The sequence below is a fragment of the Labrus mixtus genome, chromosome 10 (assembly GCF_963584025.1).
Source record: "Labrus mixtus chromosome 10, fLabMix1.1, whole genome shotgun sequence".
NCBI lineage: Eukaryota > Metazoa > Chordata > Actinopteri > Labriformes > Labridae > Labrus > Labrus mixtus.
In genome coordinates, this window is record NC_083621.1 from 27,950,572 (window position 1) to 27,975,437 (window position 24,866).

A 24,866-nucleotide genomic window follows, 5' to 3' on the forward strand; every position below is an offset into this window, starting at 1 on the left:
TTTTTGTTACAATTCTGAAAAAACAACATGTTCTGCTGTGTATTGTTATAATCAAATGAAACAACAAAAACACCCAGCAGCCTTTTATCAATTGGATGGCCTATTTTTCATTAGACTTGCATATTGTGGGTTCTTTTTTTTCATCTTAGCCCTCTTGTTAACCTGTTTGTGTGTTAACATGTGTGTGTGTGTGTGTGTGCTATTCTTATGTTTGTCTTCGTGCATGACTGCCTGTAAAGTTATTCGGCTCCAGACAGTGGTAAGCCAATTTGTTCTGATGGGAATATAATGATTTAATCAGAGGGAAAGTCATTTTGTGCTTAATAATGTAAAAAGGGAGACAAAACAACGCACCGCAAGTTCCCAGAATCATCAGGAAATCGAACACAGACTCATTAAATACCAATGGGGAGTGGGGAGGACGAGGAAATCATTTGCCGTATGAGGTGAGGGGCTCAGTTTGTGCATTTGTGTGTGTCTCTATATATTCTGTTTCCCAAGTAGACGATATGTGCGACAGTACTTTGCCGTGTGACAGAGAGAATTCCAGAGGGTGTAACAGGATAGCTCAGAGGTGTTTTCAGAGTCCAGTGGCTGGGGTGGTTGTTGGTCTCTGGTTTCTCCCAGACTATGTGGTTTACCAACAGGAAAAGATGACAAATATCGTAAACTCCAGCAGGAAAAAGATCTGGGACCTGACAGACATGGCACTGATGTCGGTCACATTTTGTGTAAAACCAGATATTGTGCATAAAGACGTTAGACACAGGCTCTGTAGGTTGTTGACACTTGTGTTTAAAAGGGGCCAACTTGACGGCAAATTTCAAACAATTTTCTAATTTGGAACACAAGCAGTGATAGGAATGAGCATAAGAAGGAGCTAAGGGACTTGACCGCAAACCACACTAAGGCAATCTGTACAGTGCCTAAGCACGCTTCACCCTCAAAGTCCAGTTCCTTTGATAAATGTGAGTGCTCCGATCAGTGCTCAAGCATGGTCCACTTCTTGGCCCTGGAACAGTTGGAAGAGGTGTGCTTCGGCACGGTAAAGTTTCTTATGCATTAGCAAAAGCATGGATACACAACGTGGACATGAAGTATAATCGCCTCCATTATCGACAAAGAGTGTTCTGGCTGTTTCTGACTAAAATTACTCAAAACAAGCCACAAAGTCAGTAAAAGTCATGTTCTCTGAGATGTTCTCCAATGTGTGGTTTCAGACTCGACCACCTGTCCCTTTTTTTATTTTTTTAGTCCGCCTGTGTTGCAAACTAAGCACGCTTCATGATCACGCTTCATGATCATGTTAAGTCGTGCTCAGGCCCGGTTAGTCCTGGAGCAGTGTGAGTGCAGGCCAGCGGGGGAAAGGGAAGGGGGGGGGGGGGGGGGGTGGGGGCTATCATGCTTCAGCACGGTACAGGACAACTGGGCCTAGTGTGAGTGCACCCTTAGGAAGGCAGTCCATAAACAAATGGGTGACATCACAGTAATTATGTTAAATTGATGTTTTACATAGTCCAAGGTCTAGATGCTAAACTAAGCTAGCTTCATTAAAACTGACCTACTATTACACATCACAGGTGTCAATCTCCTTATCTAACTAAGTGTATGTCCAAACGTATTCCTTCAATGCTTCTTACAATAAAAGCAAGGTGGTGAAATAACTCAACACAATTCATGGTAAAGAAAACACAGAGACCTGCAACAAGTCCCGGATCCTTTAGGTCTGCAGCTCAGGTGAAACAGGAAGTCAAAGATTGTCAGCGAGATCAGAGGTTTTTAAAAACCAGCCACTAGTCGACATCACAACCAGAAAACATGAAAAGTTACATTTTGGACTACTGAAGAAAACAACTCAATATTTCCTACATTCTTTTTCCAGAGTTTACATTTAAAAAAAAATAAAAACATCTCAAGAAAAAGTAGTGTCAGTATGAATCAAATTCTTCCCAGATATTGTTTGATGATCCAAATACACAAGACTGCAAATCTAGAAACGAATACCACAGAATCCTAAAAGCCAAACCACCAACAGAAGTCTCTGCATGAAATGTGAGAAATATAATCTATTGCTCGTTATGACCTTAACAATATCTGGACATGCTGACAATGCCAAAAGATCCTAAAAATGAGGTGGGGGTAAATAAAGAAGTTAGGATTTTAAATGTGAATAAGCATCATTCTGCTATCGGAGGAATGACGCAGTTCCAGTACCAACAACTTTCTGCTGACAAAAGGCTTCATCCCTGCTATACTATATAGTCTGGAGCTGCCGCTATTTGTCTCCTTATAGTCACCAGCCTTTAGTGGCTGAGGGTTCACAGACACACACACACACACGCACATAAACCCTTCAAAGGGGCTCATTTAATCTCAAGCTGTTTATGAGTGGAGCGTATTGACTTAATGGTGTAATAAAAGATCAATGGGCCCTCACTTAAAAACAAAACAATCTCAGCTCCCACAGGAGGATGGAAACACATAAATCCATCCCCGATGAGATGGCACTGTTTGTGTGTGTGTGTGTGTGTGTGTGTGTGTGTGTGTGTGTGTGTGTGTGTGTGTGTGTGTGTGTGTGTGTGTGTGTGTGTGTGTGTGTGTGTGTGTGTGTGTGTGTGTGTGTGTGTGTGTGTGTGTGTGTGTATGTGTGTGCAGAGCCTGATGATGAAATAGGACAGTGTGTTTGCTGAGATATGATGATGGATCTTTATCATTGCGACAGCTCATTGGCACCAAGGAAAGGTGACTGCAAAAGTGCAGAAGAAGGGAAGATGAATGAGGGAAAAGCGTAGCTAAAACTTATAATAAATGATTGATAAAAATGTGTGCGTGTGCAGACCACATTTCCAGAACCGCTGAACAATGGCACAGAGCTTCAAAAAAGTGACTCCACTGCCTCGAAAACCAGACTAACTCTGACCAGAAACCAAAATCACAGGCTATATGATGCCCTCTTGGAAAGGGGGGATGGAAGAGCGAAAAATTTTCCCATTTTCTGAAGTCTTTTGCCATGAAAAAAGATCCATTGAATTAATTTGATAATAAATCAGTTTTAATCTTCCAAAACTAGATTGAAGAGAAAATTAATTTTCTCTCCTCACAGCTTCTCTGTCTCTTTTAAAATGACTTGCTTTCCAATCTGCGCCCGGATTGATTTTCAAATGACTGGAATCTGCTCAATTAGCTTAATGCACTTCATTAGCATACGGACGCCTGACCAAATCACAGCCGGCAGACCGGGTCTGCTCAGACCCGATTGGATGGTCTAGTTTGATGGTTCACCTGTTCTGGCTAATCAAAACTGTTTTCTTCTGACTGGACGATTGGCTGGAGTCACTGCAAACGACGTCCCCCTTCCTCAGTTGCCATAGGAGACGTAAACCTTCCACAGTTGCCCTAGAGACAGCCGGGTCCCCAGGCTGAGGAGTGTGGTGCTGCTGGTGGCACATTTGTTTTGTTTGGTGAGTGAACTGGTGGCTTTGAATACAAAATTAGTTTGGATCCTGCTGTGATGGCATAAATCATTTAGCTGAAACATAATAGTCAAGATTTTACTGAAATGTTGAAAAATTAACTCACGAAGTTATCATCTGTATTCTCTATGCTGATTAAAAGGTGTCATCAGAAGATTATGCACTGAAGTATGCAAATACAGAAACAAAACAAATCTGATTGCCACTCTTCACTAGAGGAAATATTCTTAAAATTAAAAAGAAAGCTTTGAAAAAATAGATACACACACACACAATACAGTAGCTACATGCAGGTACATTTTAGGTGACTGCCAAATGTGTGCAAGATTCACAATTTTTAGGTTCAATAAACCTTTTATTAAAATGTCTAAATTGACTAAACTTATATGACATATTTTTTGTTGTTGAGTACTTACATCACCTCTAAGTGTTGTCAGTACTCAAGCGGAGTATCAGAGAGAATCATTCCCATGATTCCCCGCCAGCCACAACGTCATCTTTTGTTATTGTTTTTTAATTGCAAGCCCCCTGGCCGAGGAAGTGACATACTGTGGGTTTCATCTGATGTATATATGCATAACATGAATTAGTCTGATTAGCCAATGAGAAGCTGACATGTTGGAGATGAATGGTTTGGCAGATTTCTAAGTACGGCTCTCATTGCAACTTACACGTGATGAGTCAGATGAATGACATTGCTGATAAAATTTAAATTCAACTGCATGAAATCATCACAGTGTCAACATTAATATTGACATGAATCACTATGAACCATGTGTTTCTGGGCACCTGGATAGATAAGGATCAATCCTCGACCATCCCCGAAGATCTTCATTTATTGCCGCTTACTTGCAAGCGTAGTTTTGACATTTCAGCTGCAACCTCTAGCTTTTAAACTTATCCCTGCACATGTTGCAGACGGAGGCACAGCGGGCGGAGTTGGGTTAAAGATTGGTGCCTCTGCTGCTGTGTGGTTACTTGGCTCTGAGAAGAAAGGCTTTGGTTGTGGATATCCATTCCCACCCATAAAAAAAACAGACCAACCCGACCAGAGCAGAAGTGAACTGGTCTCTTTAACTGTGTTTAACTGGCCTCTGGGGATTTATACTTTAGTTTATATAGAAAAAGAACTTTAAAGCAGTTGTGTAGAATTCATAATTTAATGAGAAGTGTTGTTTAATTAAAAAACACTATACTATATCATTGAGACAAAGTCAGATTTATCATTAATTAGCTAGCTAATGAGCCAACGTAATCATCTTTGCAAGACTAAACTACATCAAAGACTTCATTTCATCAGTGTTCTCATTTCAGGAGCTTTTTTCCTGAATGGTGGCCTAATGAGGGATACTGGAAGATGCCTCAGTCTCATTCATATTTTTCCCATATTTTTCCCTTTTGGCAACGCATGAAGTTTGCATCTGAGGATCATAAGTCTTGTGATTAGAGGTTAGCATGTAGGCTGGTCTCTGCAGCTGTGGTCATTAGAACAGAACTGATTAGGCACCCACAGGGGGTCTGCGTGATTAGGTATTTATCTCCAGCCAACAGACGCAATTAAAATTCCCTTCTCAAAGTCGGCCCGGGCCGGAACCCCAAAATAGCGCCGACCCCCCCCCCCCACCCTGCACACACACACCCCTGCCCGGCCTCCTCCCCTTCTCTGTCTTTCCCTTTCAAGACAGCTTCCAAATCGTTGTGGCTCTGAGCACAAGGTCTTCATTTTATCTCAATTTGCACCTTCATTTCTTACAACAAGACTCCAACCTTCCCCTTCTCTCTCATTGTGACTCTCCTCTGAGCTCATTATGCTACTGATAGGCCTTCATAATGTCCCATTAAGTCAATGGACATGCTTTGTACAGTACATCAAAGTAGCCGACCGCCCATTCTTATTGTTTTACTGCTACTGCTCACATTATGCTAATTCCAACGTCTTTTTTTCAAGATAATAAGCAGCCACAGTTTAGCAAAGAAGAAGCATGTATGTAGCCGGGTAGTGACAAGTTCCAACAGGGGAGGTAATCACCTATTCACCCCCACATCTGTGCTGCCAACATGAGGCCCAGGCTCCTCTGCCCTCCCCCTGTTCCTCGGATCAGAGCCCCTCTGACAGGACGCAACGCTTCAAGAGTAAATAGTGTGTTTTCTCAAGTCATGCCAAAATCACAGGGTGAGAGGAGAGGCGGTCAGAACGACAGGAAGAGGAGCGGACAAAAGTCGATAAACACACTAGAAGCTTTGTGGGACAGTACTCAGGCTTGGTGTTTTATATATATATATTTATTTATATATATATATATAGTGTTTATCATGCCGCCATTCTAGCATTATGGATTAATTCATTAACTTGCAAATATTGTTTTACCAGCACTGACTCTTTGACCACTGACTGTATTACAGGAGTGAAATGACTAATGATTTTGTGTGAAGTGTTGTGTTATGATGATATGGACCTGTGGCTTTGAAATGAAGTATAAAGTAAAAGTAAAAATATAAAGCCATTAATATAATTTAAACACGAGTAACTCACAGTAATTTAGCCATCAATGGAGATAAGCTGGAGACAACAGAAGGAATTTTCTTCAGGCTGTAATGATTTATTTTGGGCATCTTTATACAGGGCCTAATGGGGATGAGTCACACTATTTGATGGGTTCTGAGATTGGCACAGTAATGGCCCACAGAGGTTTTTATTTGCATATATATTTCAGTCAGACAACTCACGTTTGTATTTGTTTCAAATTCTTATTGATGCAGCAGAACATAGTTTGTGTTTGGAGTCTCGGATCCGACCTCATGACTCCCTCAGTTTTACTTTACATGCAGAAATTTGAGGATGAGATGAGCAGTCAGAGCAGGTGGATGTTAGGTTGGTGGTGGGGCTGAGCAAGAGCAGAGGAAGCTGCAGTTTAAATAGGCCACCAATTGAGGGTGTTGTCAGGTGATTGTGGATAATGTCCAGTGTGAAATCAATGCAGCTCGAGTTGTCTGGCTGAACTAGCTTGCAGGTGTCGCCTTATATTTGATGCTTTAATTGTGTTTTTAATTAAAGAAGATTTGAAGAAAGGTTTAATTCTTTAATATTTCTATCTCCATCCTCCAATCTGTTTACAACTCAAGAAGCCTTTCTGATGATAAGCAAGACTTCAAGAACTTTAGTCCAGATGCATTTTGGATGAAACTTCAAGTCCACATGAAATGACAAATACATTTTCCCGGTTTTAATCCAGTGTTCATGTATTAAATGTTCATTTATCTGCCAAATATGTTTTAATAAAGCATTATTGGAGTATTTTAACATCAAATAAATAAAAAAACTTTACATTTCTGACAACTCATCCTGTACTCAGGGGTGTTTACTCATTTTTCCACCAATTAAAAAGTGTTATGGAAGCTACAAATTCAATCCAAATCATCCCAGCGTGATGTCCCACCTCCTGTCTGGTGATTGGTTCTATCCTGTTTTGACTTGAGCTTGTAGCGCTTTTAAAGTACTCTGACTTCTCAGAGCGCTTTTTACACCGCTGTTCACACCTGGGATGGAAACTAGCCTTATGGGATGGAAACTAGCCTTATGGGATGGAAACTAGCCTTATGGCATGTTTAGAGAAATGTTGATTTATATGCACTGTTCCCGTAAGAAAACCGTACCCATTCACACCACATTGCTACACTGATGGCAGAGGCTGCCAACCACCGCCCGACGCCCAGCCTCCACCATCGGACAGGATCGCCCCTCAACCACCGCCCGACGCCCAGCCTCCACCATCGGACAGTATCGCCCCTCAACCACCGCCCGACGCCCAGCCTCCACCATCGGACAGTATCGCCCCTCAACCACCGCCTGACGCCCAGCCACCACCATCGGACTGTGGCGTTCCAACCGACGCCCAGCCACCACCATCGGACTTAGTTGTCCCCACAACTATTGCCGTCCTCATCCATGCATAGCCTGCTCCGACCCTACCTTCGGGACAAGGAAGTGTGGACAACAGGAATGTGAGGAATATAAATCCTGCCTGCATATTTTCCCATATGCTATTTTGTAAAGCGTCTCGACATAACACTTGTTATGAATTGACGCTATACAAATAATGATTGATTGATTGATTGATTGATTGATTGATTGATCAAACTCCAAACCTTCTAGTTGAACGATGACAGACTCTACCACTGAGCCACAGCTGCCCTGTTTAGTTAGAAATGTGTCACGACACAGCAGTTACAAACTCAAAACAAAGCTCTGTTTTACGGGGACTTTAACTTGCACAAAACTTGAATGTGCTGGTGTTGCCAAATTAATGGAGCATCAAAGTTTTTATAATTACATCTGGGGACATTGAATGTCAATACTGTTATGCTGGTCTACCTCCTAGTCGATAGGCTATTTCAATAACAACTATAACTGTCTATGATTTGGTGGACCTAGAGTGAACTAATCATTTAAATTTAGGATTTATTCTCTGGGGAACATGATCATCCAACCAACACCATTTCATAGTCCATGAGCTGGTGAGATATTTCAATCTTCAACTCAACAACCCACATTCCAACCCAAAGGGCCGATCCATGAGTGTGGCTAAAATGAAAAAAAGACAACCCTAACAGAAAACAGAAGGAAATGTGGTTTTAGAGAAGATGAGAGAGAGAGACAGCTGAAGGCTACAGCAAAGAGAAATCATGCATGAGTGACAGGATTCCCCTAGAATTTGGCTGCGGTTGTGGATGGAGACAGATGGTTGCCCAGCGGAGTCCCTTCATACCAGCAGACCTGTCCTGCTGCTCAGGCCTACAGCTTTTAACCCTCCCAGGGCCGAGAAGATGCTCAGCTGAGGGGAAAAGAGGTGTTACCAGGATCACAATAAATATGTTTAACAAATAGGGCCTTATAATAAACATTAAACATACTCTATCCTGAAGCAGCATATGCTGTCAAACTGGTTTAATGTGTGTTAATCAATCACAGCAAGAATAGACGCTTAATGATCCTCCTTATCTTTCAGAAATCAACACTTTCCTGAGCAAGACTTCTGCCCACATGAGCTGCTCCACATGAATGCACTATACACCACTTTCACACATAAACACACACTTATGCAGGGTGTGTGGAAATCCCTTTGAGACGGCGACGCTTTATAGAGACAAGCGGAGGAATAATCCCTGTCATCTATCCCAGATCCTGGAGAGTCGTCGGGGAAAAGCGCCGCTGCCTGCCGTGCTCCCTTCTCTCTCTCTCCACCCGGAATCTCTCCCTAGCAACCAGGCATTGGCGTGGTGATTGGACCAGCGTACCAGCGGTTGCTATAGCTACAGGAAGCTCCCCTTTCTCTGTAACCCCCAATTTTTTTCAGTGCTATGTGTGTCTTTTTTTTTTCTGTTTCTCCTCATAACCTCTCTTTGCTGTTTGTTTTATTTTTTCCCCTCACGGTCCACTCCCCTATCCGTCTCTCTCTCTCTCACTCTCCGTCTCTTTCTGGCCCTCAGAGAGCAGAATGGCTGCACAGTACAGTCGGCTGATGTTATTAACACGGAGGCTGAGTGATGAGGGCTAATAGCATCCAAAGGGGAAGCTGGACTGACTGAAACAGGTCTGCAGAGAGAAAAGACAAAGATGCAGCGATTTTACAAGAGCCCTGAGAAAAGCGGCGGCTAGATGGGGTGGTGGAGCAGTCAAGTATTTATCTGACCTGTCACTGTGAATTTGCTATTCCCTTTGGCGCTGTTTTATGAGAAAAAAAAAAATCTGTTTTGTCTGGGAAAATAAATAACTACTGGGAGCAGCCTGGCAGTTTATGTGCAAACTTGTGAGTGTTTGCATCTGTCTCTGTCTCTGCTTGTATATTTGTGCCTGTGCCTCTGTGCCTTTCTGTGAGTCAGCTGCACGGGGAAACACGAGCGCATTTAGCCCCTTTTTGCGTGTGATTTATTGTGTGTGTTAGTCCTGCGCTCGTGCCACTGACGGGCCCTGCTGCTTCTGTTGGAATCTAAGAGTGCCAATTAAAGCTTCGGAGCGGGGTAAATGTGGTCACTATGTCATTAGGCCAGTATGCACGAGTCAGCCTGTCTGCTGGTAATTCAACACCACATCATCCATACAGTAAAGAGAGAGAAGTGCTACAGGATCCACATAATCCACACATTCACACAAACACCCACCCACTCTGTTCTCTGTGTCTGGACTCGATGCATTAACCTGCAAGCTGGCTTTTGTCTTCAGCCTCTTCCACACACTTCTGACTGGCTGCTGTATAATGGGTTCAGATTACGGGTTAAATGCACATGATTAGTGATCAGATCTTCTTTTGACTAATGCATGAGAGGAATTATGATATGGCAGCTTCCAGATGAAATGGTGAGGTAAGTTACAATGTTGGCTTAAAGAGATGGATGGATGTATGATTTGCTAAATGCTAAGTGAACGCAAGTGTCTGACTGTATCATCATCATCTAGTCAGCGGGGCAAAGTCAGCCCTTCTGAGGGAAAGGAGACAGAAATATTGACAGAAACTGAGAAAGAGGAGGTGGAAAACATGAGGGAATGACTTTCATTTAAAGTCATGGTTTTGTGGTGGAAAATGAACGGGCTTAGGCAAACCAAATATCATTGGTCAAGGTCAATAACCATGGGTACACACACTAATTTCTAAGCAAAGAATGAAATCAAATGTTGAAACACGCCTTCAGTCAGAGTTCATAAACACATCCGACAGATATGGCAAATTGGCTGCTGGTGGTGGATTGTCACTCTGGTGCGCTGGAATAATACAGTTTAGCCATTAGCCTCCAAACCGCACGCCCCGCATGCCAATGTCATCCTGTCCCAAGATGAGAAATTGATTTCATGCCTGGGTGACTGTCATCAGCAAAGAAAGAAAAGGGGGGAAGAAAACAGAGGGGCGCTGAGAGGAAAATCCAGCAGAGAGATGGAAGACATTTTTTAAATGTGATCCTTAATCCTGCTGCTACATTTGCAACCATTCAGCCTAAAAAAATATATACATGAGAGCTAACTGAGAGCAGAGAATAGAAACACGGACAATAGAGAATACTTCATGAAGTTGAAACGAACATGCAACATGTTTGTGTGTGAAGGGGGGTCACAGCTGAACAATAAATGCTTTAGTAAACTGCTGGCTGTGCAGAGGCCCATACAGGATGTATTGTGGGGAGTGATGGGGCAGAGTCTAGCTGCACAATAGTGCCCCATTGCCTCATGGGACGTGGAGAGCTCTCTGGAACATGAGAAGGGAGCGTTGTCTGATAGGTGCGTTTAACATGATGCTCCTCCATGACAGTTTTCCATTACTGTAATGCTGCTTTGACTGAGAGGGGGAAATGAAAAGGAAGAGGAGCACGAGAGGATCAGATTGGTATTACACTCAAGTGATGATGTAATGTTTAGGCGACAAAAAAAAAAACATCCCCCCCATCCCCCCTTCTTCTTCTCTTTTTTTTGCTCGCTTCCTGAGTTCACCCCCCTTTTTCTCTGGGGCACAGAATATAGCCTCCCGATTGGTTAATAGCACCACAGAGATGCTGAGAATATCCACCAACCAGGGCCTGGGTGCCCCTTCACATGGTTACCACAGCAACCCCTCACAACCACAGTGAGCGTGCACACACATGTAAGCATGTGCGCGCTCATACACTCTTGCCTGAGTGAGTGCCTGTCTGTGTGTGTGTGTGTGTGTGTGTGTGTGTGTGCAGTGTATACATGTGTGTGACGGCTACACGCAGAGAGCATGAAACAAGCCTCCAATGAGTTCATCTACTGTAGAGACATTTGTGCTGCCTGTACAGTCACTAACACAACATACTCTGCTTCTACCTCTCAACAACAGCTGCTGGAGAGCACACTTAAAAACACAGCTTTGAAAGATTGCCGGGGAAGTTTGTGCTCTAAAATGTACATCTCACTGAGTCAATTTTTTCTCTTGGCAGGGCCCTAAAAGCTTCTCAAAATAATTGAAAAAACTGTTATTCACTTCTTTTTGAAATGTTTTTGTATAAAATAAATATAAAATAGGTTACACTCGACATGCTACTCCGACAGCAGTCAATAGGATGTCAAAAGAAATGCTGCTTAAGAAGTAATCATGAAGAAATCAATAATAACTAGAGAACAAATTTGTTCAAAAAATGATTTAGAAAAAGTGAAAAAGGAAACTTGAAAAAAGCTTAAATCATTATTATTCTATTATTTTACAAATATTACACTTTTTGCCATTGGCGACGCAAATTAAACCCAAAATAGATTCATGTTTTCTGATTGCAAAATGAAACATATGTTCATGGGATTAACATATTGTATCAGGACGCTTGTGAGATAAAATATCAAAAGAATCAAGTAAAAGGAATAGTTCAGTATTTTTGAAGTGCAGGGTTGTATGAGGTAACAGTAGTAGTTCAGCCACAGGAGATGATGGTCAGTGTGGCCCCTGTAAGGACGTTAATGGTGCGTTACATTTGATCTTGGAAGATGGAAATTTCAAGTTATCGGTCTGATACGGGATGAGGAACGCCCCCTGAAGTCCGAATTCTGACACAGAAACTCGGAGCAACTTCAGTAGTCAGAGTAAAAAATCCAACATGGCTGCTACGTGCCTCAACAGTAAAGTTTCAGCTGTTGTGTTTATTAGCAACTTTAATCTATCAATTACAGCAAAAGTATTGTGAAAGTTTTATCTGTAGACATGTTGTCTAGAGCCCGACTGATTAATGGACTGATATTCCAGCATATCAAGTGACTTAGGTATTGGCTTATTTTCACAGATATGTGCCGATATTACTTGATTAATTCACCAGTCAAATAGCATTTTATTTGAGTACGGTTAAATTACACTAGCGTTTCTCTTTCTGACTGTCACCAGCAGGGGGCGCTATATGGATTACAACTAGCATTATCACTCTCATGCACAGTTATTTTCAATTACAGGTGTTTGATAGCTGCTTTTGAGGGATCAATGCAATAAATGTGTAAATATCTCAATTATTCGATCTCGACAGATTGAGGGATATTTTTTCTCCCCAATATCGGTATCGGCCCCAAAAATCGCATATCAGTCCTGCCCTTATTTTGTCTTTTTTTTTTCGCATGCAAACCATGTGTGTTGTTATCGTCAGGTAAAACAAAGACACTCCTTGAGGCGTCCATGTTGCTTGTCCGTTTTACAACTGGAACGTAGAATCAATCAAATTATGTGGAGCAAATGACCATGTTTTCATATCCGTATAGCCTAACTTCTGGCCCAGTTTCTCCCTAAAAGGGCCACATTGACCAGCATCTCCTGTGGCTAATACAAGTACCTCATATACACTTCAAAAATACTGAACAATCCATTTAAGACCACCAGAAAGGGTGATGGCTGGTGAACAAAGCGGGAGAGAAATAAAGTATGATAAGTGGATTATTTGACAGGGATAGTTGTGACTGTGAGAACACATTTCCTCTACATCTATCAGGTGACTTTCTCAAAGTCTTCTGCAAATCACAAAAACAAACCCATGACTGTCCTCGCTCTATAAATGGAATTATTAACGTTGGCTTGCTCCAGGCAGTACAGCAGCATGACAAATAATGTTCCTTGTTTCTTTGATTTAATTAGCACATGTACAAATACATGACTATCAAAAACACTTTTGTGCCTCTTGTTTTAAATATGCAAACTGCTTTGAGCAGACTGTCAATTCAAACAGAATTTTATGCGAGCCCAACATGTGAGCAAGTCAGGAAATGGATCAATTCTAACTTTAAACATGTGTGTTTGCTTTTTGTAGCATCTTCAGCCTAAAAATAATCTACAGCTATTTGTAATAAGTACATTTTGGTCCATATTCTTAAAAGTGTACCTTTTACTTTTCATGTTTCAAAGCATTAAAAAGTAAAAACACATACTGCACTGTCTTTGTAGCAGGAGGACATGAGGTTATGTCACAGCGCTATATCTTTTGTAGGTCAGCAGTACTTACTCGTAGCATGGCAAAGCTGGTGGAGTTAGTCTCATTAGACCACAACGAAGAACCGTGGGGAAATCCTCTCCAAGTTGGCAGCGCAATAACAAGCTACCTTAGCAGGAGCCTAAGTCCCCCGCAAGGAACCGTCTCTGATCCAAACCAATCCCCTCCGTAGGCTAATAGTAGCACTCAGCATGTGCACTCTGAGACGGATGATGGAGGGGATACAGTACACGTTTGTCAGTGTGTGTGTGTGTGTGTGTGTGTGTGTGTGTGTGTGTGTGTGTGTGTGTGTGTGTGTGTGTGTGTGTGTGTGTGGAGGGCAATGACCAAGATAGATGACTTGTTTCTACTCCTGGAATCTGACTCTCATCTTGTTTAACTCTTAACAACATTTATGAGCAGGCCCACCCATGTCCTGAGACTCTAGAAAACATCCACACGGCTGTTTGTCACACCTGCAGTGTTGTAATGGATCAGGTTCACATGGCTTACCGGTGCAGGTGAAACACTTGACATGAAAGTGAGTGTCTTGTACTCGAACCACCTCTCCTTTGCATGCTTCCCGACATCGCTGGCACCGGATTGGTCCAGTGCTTCGTTCACCACTCGGCGAGCCTTGTTGATAAGCTGCAGAGGACAAGAAGACACATTTTAGTGTTGTATTCATATGTTCAATTAACTTTTTTTGAGAAACGGTCGCTACGCTATTATTTCACTTTTCAAGCTTTCCCTTCCTGTGCATATCCTGCAGAACAATAAGACTAACTTTATAAAGAGATGCAAGAAACAATGAGTTCCTTCTCACAACTCACAGAGAAAACACTTCTTATATCTAGCCTGCAACATTTTTTTAACACTTGAAAAGACAAAATATGTGGCACATTTCATCTGCTAAGTCAATTAAGACAAATCTAGACTGCTAATACTGTCTTTTGCTTAATTTATAAGACTTGAAGTCTTCACAACAACCTCAAAAGCACTTGATGGCCACATTGAATTGATAAAACTTGCTTAAGCAGTAGTAGCTACAAAGTCACCAGCATTCGTATAGTAGCTGCTTTGCTAATTGGACTTACACTTGCAAGAAAAAAGGGATGTTAATTTAAATGTCACTCCCCAGTTTTTTTAGTGTAGCATAATACTTCAAAAACAACTTTAACTATTGCTGGAGCACTCCCCAAATAAATCATGGTCATGAATGGATCCTGCAGTGAACAAAGCTTTCTGGGGCTCAGCTGCATCAGTGGGCCAAATAAGGTTTGGTACAACATTGTCCGTCCTAAATATAAGTAATATAAGCCAAAATACTCACCTTTACTCATCAACAAAACAAAATTACACATTTCATTTTGTGTTGCCTGTATCAAAATGTAATCCCCCTGTTCTTAAAATGGGATGACCCTTTTATTTTATAACGTTAACGTTGTGGGCAGTCCATTGAACTTAACTTTACCCCATGTGATTAACACCAGAAGTTACCTGGCTGATGTGCTCTCCTTCCTGCTTTGAACAAATGATGAGGCTGAGGGTGGAACCTGGCTTTCTGAAAGAGGACCATACCAAGTGCTCTGACAGCAATGGGGGGGGGATCAGGATTCTTAAGTGTTAACTTTTAGTTATTTTGGGTGTAGTCCTCCCCTGTGTGATATTTTTGGTTTGGTCAGCTGGTTTAAATATCCCCCTCAGTTCTCATTTCACTAGGTCTGTTAGGTGTGTTCATATCATGTTCTGTTAGCAGTAATGTTTTTAGAATAGTTATTTTGACCTCTTTTAACAAGCCCTCTACATTTCAACTGAGTTACTTTGTTTTGCTTTTCTTACAGCCTTGACTGCTTGGTCCTCGACAGGACAGGAGGTTGGTAAAGCTGCTGATCCAAACACACATCTATCCATTTTATTAAATGACATCCCATTCACCAAGTCTTACAGGGGCCCAGTCGTCTCTATGGGCGATCACTATTTCTTGAAAGCCGAGGATAGAGTGTCTTGATTTTATAATACTTTGGTATTAATTGAACTTCTTAATGAATTTTTGCATTATGCTCAAAGAAAGTGCTTTTCATATTCAAAAGTTTTTCAAATGTACCCAGTAATCACTCACCAGAGTTTAGTCTCAGACTGCACTCCAGACTGTACTGTGTGCGCTTCACACAATAAGATCAGTGTGTAGCTCTGTCAACACTCGTTCTGAAGCTGTGAGGTCTGACACCTATGTGAGCGGGGTAAGCTCCAGGCTTCCTCTCCCACTGTCTCCACTTTTCACACAGTCATCATACAGGCTGACGCACGCATGCACACACAACCACGCATCCACTGCTGCACCAGGTGAGAGAGTGGAAGGATCCCCTTACCTCATCATGCATTCACATGTCAAACTCCTGGAGGCCTGAGAGCTATTTTCCCATAGTCAGGAAATCAAAGTCTCTCACTACAGAGTTAACAGTAAATTAATAAATGCTATCACAAACATGAAGGTCAAAATAATAAATTAATTAGATCTTGAATGAGTTAAGAACATTCATTTATATAGGGCCTCTCCGGCTATTAGAGGCTCTTTAAAAGTCCATCTGGCTATAAACACATCCTCCTGCATCCACAACCAGAGATATCCGCCCTCCAAACACTGGGTATGTGCCAGAACAGCTGGTTTCACATTCTCTCATTTTGCTCCATCTTCCTTAAGGAGCTTCTGAGTGGCCCTACACTCTGTGGAGGGTATAATGGGGGGGCTAACCAGCTGGCCTCCCTGCCTACCTGAATAGCTCACTGAAGGACCTTGCAGCTTCAGTCAGAGCATATGTGCTGGCGTGACAGAGCCACTGATTCCATTTCCCTGGAAGAATCCCGAAGGACTCACAGCACTTTAAAAGTCCAACAGACTTGCACGCTTCATAGCCTGAGCACCATTTGCATGCTCAGGAGTTGACAACAGTGTATGCATAGTGTATGCTGCAGCAGTATGTGTGTACCAGCAAGTGTGAGGGCATGCATACATCCTTTGGTGCAAGAAATAATGTATGCATGACTGTGGTATATTTTCCTGCTCGGGACAAGAGTGTGGGCACTAGAAATATGCAAGCATGATTAAGTCTCAATCCCAGTCTCCCACACTCAAGTTCATTGTTTTGTTCACAATGCTGGCAGCACCACTGGGACCCAACACTCCGACTGATAAGTGCCCGGCCAGGAGTTCAAATAATGTCACTCACTTGGAAGTAGGTTGTTGCATATTTGTGTGCGAGACAAAGAAAGGGAAAGCAATTTTGTAATAAGACAAAATTAGCAGCACTGATCCAATCAGTTGTGAGTGGGAGATAATGTGGCCAGTGTACATGCAAGCTTGCACCAGGTTCTCACACACAGGACTTTAGTTACAGTGCTGACCTTCTGGAAATGCTCCAAAACGAACCTCTGGCACATTGCAACAGTCTGGCATTTTAATTATACAGGGTGTGAATTGTTTGTGGCAGAGGAAATGTAAATTGTAAAGATTCCTTCTCAAAGCGAAAAGCCACACCTTGGAAGACAATCAAGGTGAACAATCAGCTCAGGAGCTGAAGCATAGTTATGCAACTGCATCAAATTGTGTCAGAGCGTTCATTCTCGTTGAATGCAACCAAGCTGTCCCCATCTAAACCCATTACAGCGCTCTCAAGCAGCCCTCCGTCCTCTGCCATGCTGAGGAGTCATTCTTCTAATGATAGCCACCAGACTACAGGTGTAATCCACTAACTCTTGAATCAGTGGCCTCGGGAGAATACTGCCCCCTCGGCAGACAGGTGATAAGAACAGGGCCAGAGAGGCTGACAGTGTCCCCGGGGACGGAGAGGTTGCTGCTATTTTTGCCCCTGACCTGACAGCCCCGGGAACAACACGCCGGGAGCTCAGTCCCAGGGAATGCTGGGAGATCAAGAGTGAGGAATAAGTCACGGAACCAATGAGGAGAACTGCTAATAGAATGTCTATTAGGATGAATTTATACATGTCAAATGTATCGGATCAAAATCCTTGAGATTTTTTTTGTTATACATACAAGCTCATCAGTTGCATAATATACTTTAATTTACTTAAAATCAGGATCCAGTATGCACCAACTGCTCACTTTAGACTTGTCTGAGTAAGTTCTGTCACGCCAAGCTACAACTTCATGTTGGGTTAAATGTGCATAAGCTTCAAAGACAAGAAAAACTGCTGCAAAGGTAGAAAACAAATGCAGGGACAACTGCAAAATAAGCAAAGGACTATTGCAAAGACTGCTTGGCAACCTGTAAGTGTAATCAACAAACTTCAAAGTCTGCAAAATGTTGCCAATGATTGCCAACGTGGATTATTAAGTGATGTCATTGGAATTCATTGGCAAAGAGCGTGACTGACAGTGTGTGTTTAGTGTGTGTCAATAGGTGTCAATGTGTCTGGTGAGGGGTGGAGGGGGCTTGAAAATAATTTCATCTGCCTAGGGGGGCCTGGCAGAAAAACCACTATACGCAATCCGACACAGCCAATGATCAGATGTACCGTCTTCCTGTCTCCGCCCACCTTCCCTGCCTCCCTTACCTTCCCTTCATCACCCCTCGTCTCTGTCAGGACCTTGGCCTGGAGCATCCATCAGAGCAATGATAATGTCCAGTGGTATCACAAACATACAGCCACTCAACGGAGAGAGAGAGAGAGAGAGAGAGAGAGAGAGAGAGAGAGAGAGAGAGAGAGAGGTCAGACTGCTTCTGACACTGTGAATGATCACTCAATCCCTCCAGAAGCCAAGGTCACAAAGGCAGAAACCTTGAAGACGCATCATACAATCTAACCACCATGTGTAGCTTTGAGCTGAATGAATCATGATATTATTCTATTCACTCTAATAACATTTTAAAAAGGTTTTGAGGCTTTTAGATTAATGGCAACTGAGAGTTCTTTTTTCCATACTGTCTATTATTTTCTTTTCCACTAGGTCTTTAGAAATCAGCCAAAAAGCTTCAAACGAACAAGAAAAACGTGAGTATTTGAATGTTGGTCTTTAAATATAGACCAGTTGTACCTGACTGAATATTCATGTGTGCATCCCCAGCATCTGTGTTTGCATCTGTGCATCTTTGTCTCCCACCTTTGTTCTCCGTGTTATTGAACTGAGGCGTCTGGCAGCAGCAGTGATAAATGGTTTTGGCTCTGGTTTGGACTGCTCACCAGATGAGGCAGAAGAGCAGGAATCATATATGATACAGCTCCCCCCTCCCTGTTTACACACTGTCAGACTTGTTCCTCCCATAAAACACATGACTGATGTCGTGTGTGTCGTGTATTTCCCTTCTAAAGAAATAACTAGGAAACAGTCCCAGAAGGTGATTGGATTATCTATCTTCATACACTGTGGTCCAGACCACAGACTCTATAAATTATGGACGCAGTCTCAAAGAAGTCACCCATTTGTTACTGAAGGGGAATTTTGAAGCCAAACCACTGTGGTTGTTGTTGATGTTGAAAATGCTGTCCAAAACCAGTTTTCAGACCAAGAAGAGGAGCTGAGGTGTACAAATGGGAATTTTACATATGATGAGTATGTGACTTCTGGGACTTTTGCAGCTAGCCTCAAGTGAACACTGCAGATTTTTGCACTACCTCATTAGCTACATTTTTTAACGCTGAAGGTTTCCACTTGGTCACGACCAAATAATTGTACTAATTGTGTGCATTCTTCCTGGAAGACAATTGGTATAATGTTTTTAAAACGTTGTTGTATTACTGCCAACACTTTAAAGTCACCTTTTAAAGAATTATAAAAGGTTCCATTTAAGATATGTTCAGTCGGCTCCAAATCCCAAAGCTCACAGGCATGCACACAAAATGTCCTGTAAAGCAAATCACTCTGTTTCAAGACCTTTCTGACTCTAATTGGAATTCCTTATCAAAACTGGTTAAATCCACTTGATTCTCTTGCATTGCTTTGGACACATCTCCGAACACCTATTGCAACTTAATAATTGACATAAGGTTTAATCTTTTAAAAGCACTTGGGTAAATGATGACATGCTCACACAGACAGAATTAACAGGCTGATATGTTGAAGCAACCGTACTAGCTTGGCCTCAGCTTTACATTTGCTAATCCGTATTAGTCATTGATGGGTTGTTGCATATCTTTATGTTTTTACGCTTTGTCTTAAGGTTTTTAGACTTCATACAATTAACAGAGATTGCAGATTGAAATAAACCTGTATAGCTGAATCATCATGCAACATATTTGCAATTGTTCTGGCAAATTTCATAGAAATGTAACCAACTGGTTATCATACGTCAGCCTGGACCGAAGAGGTGAACTGGTGAACTTTCAGCAAGAATTTCTATTCATTGGCAGTGGCCAGAACAAATTTATCAAATGTCATAAATCACATGTCTTTATTTTAGGTTGCATCTTGTGAAGCTGCATATCTTTTTTTTAAAGTTAAGACACCCTGAGGATGTGTTTGTCTGATACTTGAGAACTCTGCCATACAGAGAGAAAAGGAGAGATGTGTGTGATGTATGGCTCTGCAGATCCCTGAGGTCCCTGAGCTCAATGATCAGTATATTGATCAACATGTGTTTTATCACTCCCTGGAAACACACACACTCTGTGAACACTCTATCTCAGAAACGTCCTGATGTTTCAGTTAGGAGGGACATTTTGTAAAACTGACTCTTTGAGCTTGAGGAATACTCTCATTTCTCAGTTTTTTCTGAGAGGGAATATACTATATATATATATATATCTTTAGAAACAAATTTCAAGGTCCTTTCCACAAGCATCTAACCTGCTGCACCCGCAGTCCTGACTCGTCTGCCAGCCAGGCAGAAAATAGGAGTCTGCCCACACACATACTTACATGAAGACACACACACACACACACACACACACACACACACACACACACACACACACACGCACACACACACACATACACACACACACACAACCCAGTGACCATGAGAGATATAAGGCCCAGAAGATCAGGACAGACAGTCAGAGCTGTGTGTAATTACTCCGAGTGTGTGGATGGCCTCTGGGCTATCACACCCAATGCAGCGGAAAACAGTGTGCACAGCCCAGCCTCACAGGCAAATTCATGTCCTGAACCTTGAGAGTGTTGAGAGAGGAGGGGAGCATATGTTTGACTGACTGGAGGGATGAGAGGATGAGGAGGAGAGGAGACAACCTTTCCTCAGCTCTAAAGCCAGCTGTGTTTTTATGCCTACAGCCAGACTCCTGACACATGTCACACCACCATCTGCCTGCTGTGACACACACACACATGCACACACACATGCACACGAACACACACATGCACATGTTTAAATGCACTCACAGGTTCTCTCACATGCAAACCACAGGTTGACATGTTGTCGACGTGTGTGTTTGTGCTCACTCCTGTTTGACCACATGCTTTATAAAATCACAAAAGGATTGTGACAGCTCTCCGCATGCTGCCCCCACGTGCCCCCCCCCCCCCCCTGTCACCTGAGAAAGAGGCATTTCCAAGCTTAACAAAAAGAATTCTACTAATTTCTCTGTAAGCGAGCAGCTACAACACCATTCCCGGCAAGCATGGCACAGCACAGCACAGCACAGCACTGGATCTGGATCTGGCATTCAGGAGAGGCTCGGTACCAGAGGGTTAAAAGCAGTGGATGAATAATGTAGTGCCACACAATGACAGGCCGGATTATGAATGATGCAGTAATCACCGGTTCCTTATGTAGACATGGAGGACAGGGGGAAGGAGGACAGGAAGCAAATGACACCTTCAGTTCAAAGAGCACGTGGTGCACGTCAACTTCAACAGGCCTCACTGACAGCTGAGGGAATGATGGGAATTTTTTTTTTGTTGTTGTTGTTGTTGAAGTGGTCTTCATGGTTAAGCAACCAGTATTATCTTGTAAACAAATCTAAGGCACATGCAAGCTCACATGCACACCCACAGCTGATCCGGCAGGCCCCAAAGGAAAAGCTCTGATTCAGCTGACACAGGATCAGGGTCACAGTCAGCTGACACAAGGTCAGCTTAGCATCATAGCAGCCCCTGAGCCCTGAGTCTACTGTAAGTATGACACAAGCCCTCAGGCTGTCAGACTTGTTTGTCATGTGCTGCATCACACTGAACTAAACTCCATGAGACCAGCCCTGTGGGTCAGAGCGCAAAACCTCCAGCTTGAGGGGTTTCCTGCTGCCCCTGCTGTAGACGTGGTATAGAAGACAGGTGGACGGGGGGGGTGGACGGGGGGTGGACGGGGGGGGGGGTGGACGGGGGGGGGGGGGGGGGGGGGGGGGGGGGGGGGGCAGCTTCGAGTCAGTGTGGTCTCCCAGGAGAGGGCAGAAGTACTAGTTGTGGTTTTGGTGGAAGGTAGAGGATGAAGACGAGGAGAAGAATAGTGACAGGAGAGAAACAGACTTTGGGAATGTCTGAGCAACAGCTGTTATGTGGATGAAGAATCTGAAAAATGCTCCTGTAAGGATGAACTCAGGGCAAATGCTATTTTGACCTCTAGATATAATTAGCTTATCCAGCCTGTGTAAACCTCCTTTAAGTTAATTCTCAGAGCTAGGTTAACACTTTTTACAGAGGCTTTTTTCTCAGTCATTTGACTCCTGTATGAACATTAGAGACACTTCATAATAAAGCATTACATTTTCATACAATGATTAGTTGGGTTGCAGTCAAATTTCATGGGTTAAACATTAAGTAAAATTCACTTGACACTGTCGTAGTCACTTCATAAAGATACATGCTACTATTATAATGTATCGTAGTTCACTTTTCCCTCTGTTCTTTCCACCTATTTGAGTATTGTCTCCGCGCGTCAAGTGTAGGGATGAAGCGCACAAGAAAGGACTTACCACTGGAACTCATGATGCCCAATGAGCTCTTATTTCAAACAAAACGCCCTCGTCGAGAACAATCCCATGAAGCGAGAGGAGATCTTCACACAGAACACTTTACTCCATCCAAATGGTGTCCATAAAAAAAAATGAATATCCAGAGAAAATAAAAGATGCTTCTCACTCTCCGCAACACTGCTCCCAGTCAATTATCTGTCAAGGTATACAGAGCCAGAAATAGAGATTAAAAAAACCTAGAAAAAATACAAAGTGAGGATATTTCCAGTGTTTTTTTTTTTTATTCCTTACAAAGCTCTTGGTGTTGCTCGGTAGGATTTACGGTTGTGTTTTTATTTATGCTGCTCGGTCGGATTCCACCTTCACATTTTCGCTCCTCGCTGATTCCAGCTCCCTCGCGCTCTCCCTGCCCGTGTGCTGCTGCTGCTGTCACCGCGCGCCTCTCAAACACTCTGTCACCACAGCAACAGCACACCCGTTCCGGTCTATACTTTCAAAATAAAATAAAAACGACTCCCAGGGACTCATTTGACGTGATTGAGAATTCACAATTCAAACTGTTCAAATACATTATCCTCAATTAATTAACTAGGTAGCCTAAATATATTTAAATTAGATTTTTTTATCAACTTTATTTAAACATTATTTTGATATATCTGAGAAAAATCGTATTAACTTATTGTAGTTTGTATTTCATTAGGGACCTATGGAGTCCCTAAATAAATGTAAAAAAGCCCCTTTAAAGTACACGTATCCCCCAAGCCTCTAAAAGCGAGTAGCCTAGATTTTAAGGGCTTCATGTTTTACACATATCACAATAACTAAACATTATTTGCCATTGGTTTTTATAAAAGTGTCAAATCCTCAGGTATAATTATCTTCCGATAATTTATGAAAAAAAAACAAAAAAAAAAACACGAGTGAAAGGTTGAAGGTTATAGGATCGTGAATGAGGCAGATGCTCAGAGAAATAACTCATAGGATTTAATCATTCTTGTGCATATACGTTTTACAAACTAGCTGGCCTTGTAATGTCCTATAATGATGTTCAGTAAGGACATTAGTAAAGACAGGCCAAGCATAAGTTAGCAATTTTGACAGATTTATGTGAAAAGAAAAAAAATTACTGTGATTTACTGTGAAAAGAAAAATCGCGTTTCTTCCGGTACTGCTCTTCCAGTCTGTTGGTGACTTGACAGCTCTCTCTCGCTCTCTCTCTCTCTCTCGCTCTCTCTCTCTCTCTCTCTCTCTCTCTCTCTCTCTCTCTTTCTCTCTCTCTCTCTTTCATCCTGGGTTAAGCGACGTCACTGTGAGCTGCTGTGAACGCTCAGGGGACCCTGTAGCCTACATCACACTGCAAGAAGTGGTAAATGTTTCAAAGTCACTATTCTCGGTCTCAGTTACTTTTCACGCGAGGTTAGGGCTGAGACAGAGAATTTAAATATGCTTTAAATTAATTTAAGAATTCAAGTCAAGCCAAGCCAGCGTCATTTAGACCTACAAAGAGTCCGATCAGTAAGAATCAGTAACATTTAATGGAACCAAAAGAAGTGTATTCAGAGCATTTGATTTAAAGTCTCTAGAGAGGATTTACGACTCGTGTGACTTGTTGGTTGTAGTGTCAGGTTGGGCTTGTTGCTAAAACTGTCATGACACCGCCCTCTTCTGGAAAGTCGACGTAAGCAAATTAGTTAATTGGATTATTTACGGTGGAGCTGGTGTTCAGGGCGACGGGTTAATTGTCGATCTGCTGACAGAGGTACATGCTGTGTGTAGCTGCAGAAACACAGTAATTGCATTAATTGGCGTGTAAAGTAAATCAGTAAGACATCACAGCTTCTATCACTCTGACTCTGTGTGAATGGTAGACGAGCTTCTATCCACTCTGACACGTTTTATTTGTTTGCTTTCAATAGTTTAATACGTGTAAGTGGGGAAAGATCTACATTTAACCCTCCTGTTTCCAGTGTCAGTCATAGAAATTATCTTTAGAGGCAAATCAGGTTTGCTAAAAAAAATGAAGTTAATGACGTGACCAAAATAAATAAATCCAGCATAGAGAAGGATAGTGAATAAATACACTGTAGTCCTTGAATAATAATATATTTTTATAGGGCTGGGTCTGACCGAGCTCTCTATAATATTTTGGTTATGATTGACCCTTTACACTATATGTGTATATGAGTGCTGTTTTTTATTGAGCTGTGTGTGTCCTGTTTTTATTAAAGTAACAGTCTGCCTTGTGCCTTGCCCGGAGGAAGCGTTGGTTCTTGAAGCCTGGAGGAAGCCAGACAATGGTGGGATGTAAGAGGCGCCACATATTCTCTCTATTTCTCCCTCTCCTCTTCTCCGCACAGTCTTAACTTTATAATTCTGAAGCTTAACGGTTGTACAAGATGTTCTCTCTTTGTCCTTTAATCTACTTTCCCCCCTTACACAAACCCCAGTATCAAAAGAGAGCTTTGTAGAAGTACAGAGAAACTATTCAAATGATGAGGAATTGAAACTTAAAGAGAGCATAATGTCTGAACCCAATAACCTCATTTATCTGTCTTCTGCACAGAAACT

The 24,866-nt window shown here is 42.3% G+C and overlaps 1 protein-coding gene and 1 long non-coding RNA gene across 10 annotated transcripts in view; one reads left to right on the forward strand and one right to left on the reverse strand.

The window, feature by feature from the left end:
- ablim3 (actin binding LIM protein family, member 3) overlaps positions 1–22,715 on the reverse strand; it is a 50,050-nt gene extending 27,335 nt beyond the window's left edge. For 8 of the 9 annotated variants that reach the window (XM_061048986.1, XM_061048984.1, XM_061048983.1 and 5 more), the window contains exons 1-2: positions 22,299–22,715; positions 13,926–14,060 (exon numbers count right to left, since the gene is read on the reverse strand). In XM_061048986.1, coding sequence (XP_060904969.1) covers positions 13,926–14,060; positions 22,299–22,311 — 148 coding nt within the window. In that variant the 5' untranslated portion in view covers positions 22,312–22,715. The remainder of the gene's footprint in view (positions 1–13,925; positions 14,061–22,298) is intronic. The other variant, XM_061048978.1, reaches the window with a different exon arrangement.
- Positions 22,716–23,503: 788 nt separating this feature from the next.
- The window catches only part of LOC132981545 (uncharacterized), a 1,867-nt gene continuing 504 nt past the window's right edge, over positions 23,504–24,866 (forward strand). The window contains exons 1-2 of the long non-coding RNA XR_009674601.1: positions 23,504–23,664; positions 24,527–24,602. This is a non-coding gene — a long non-coding RNA (uncharacterized LOC132981545). The remainder of the gene's footprint in view (positions 23,665–24,526; positions 24,603–24,866) is intronic.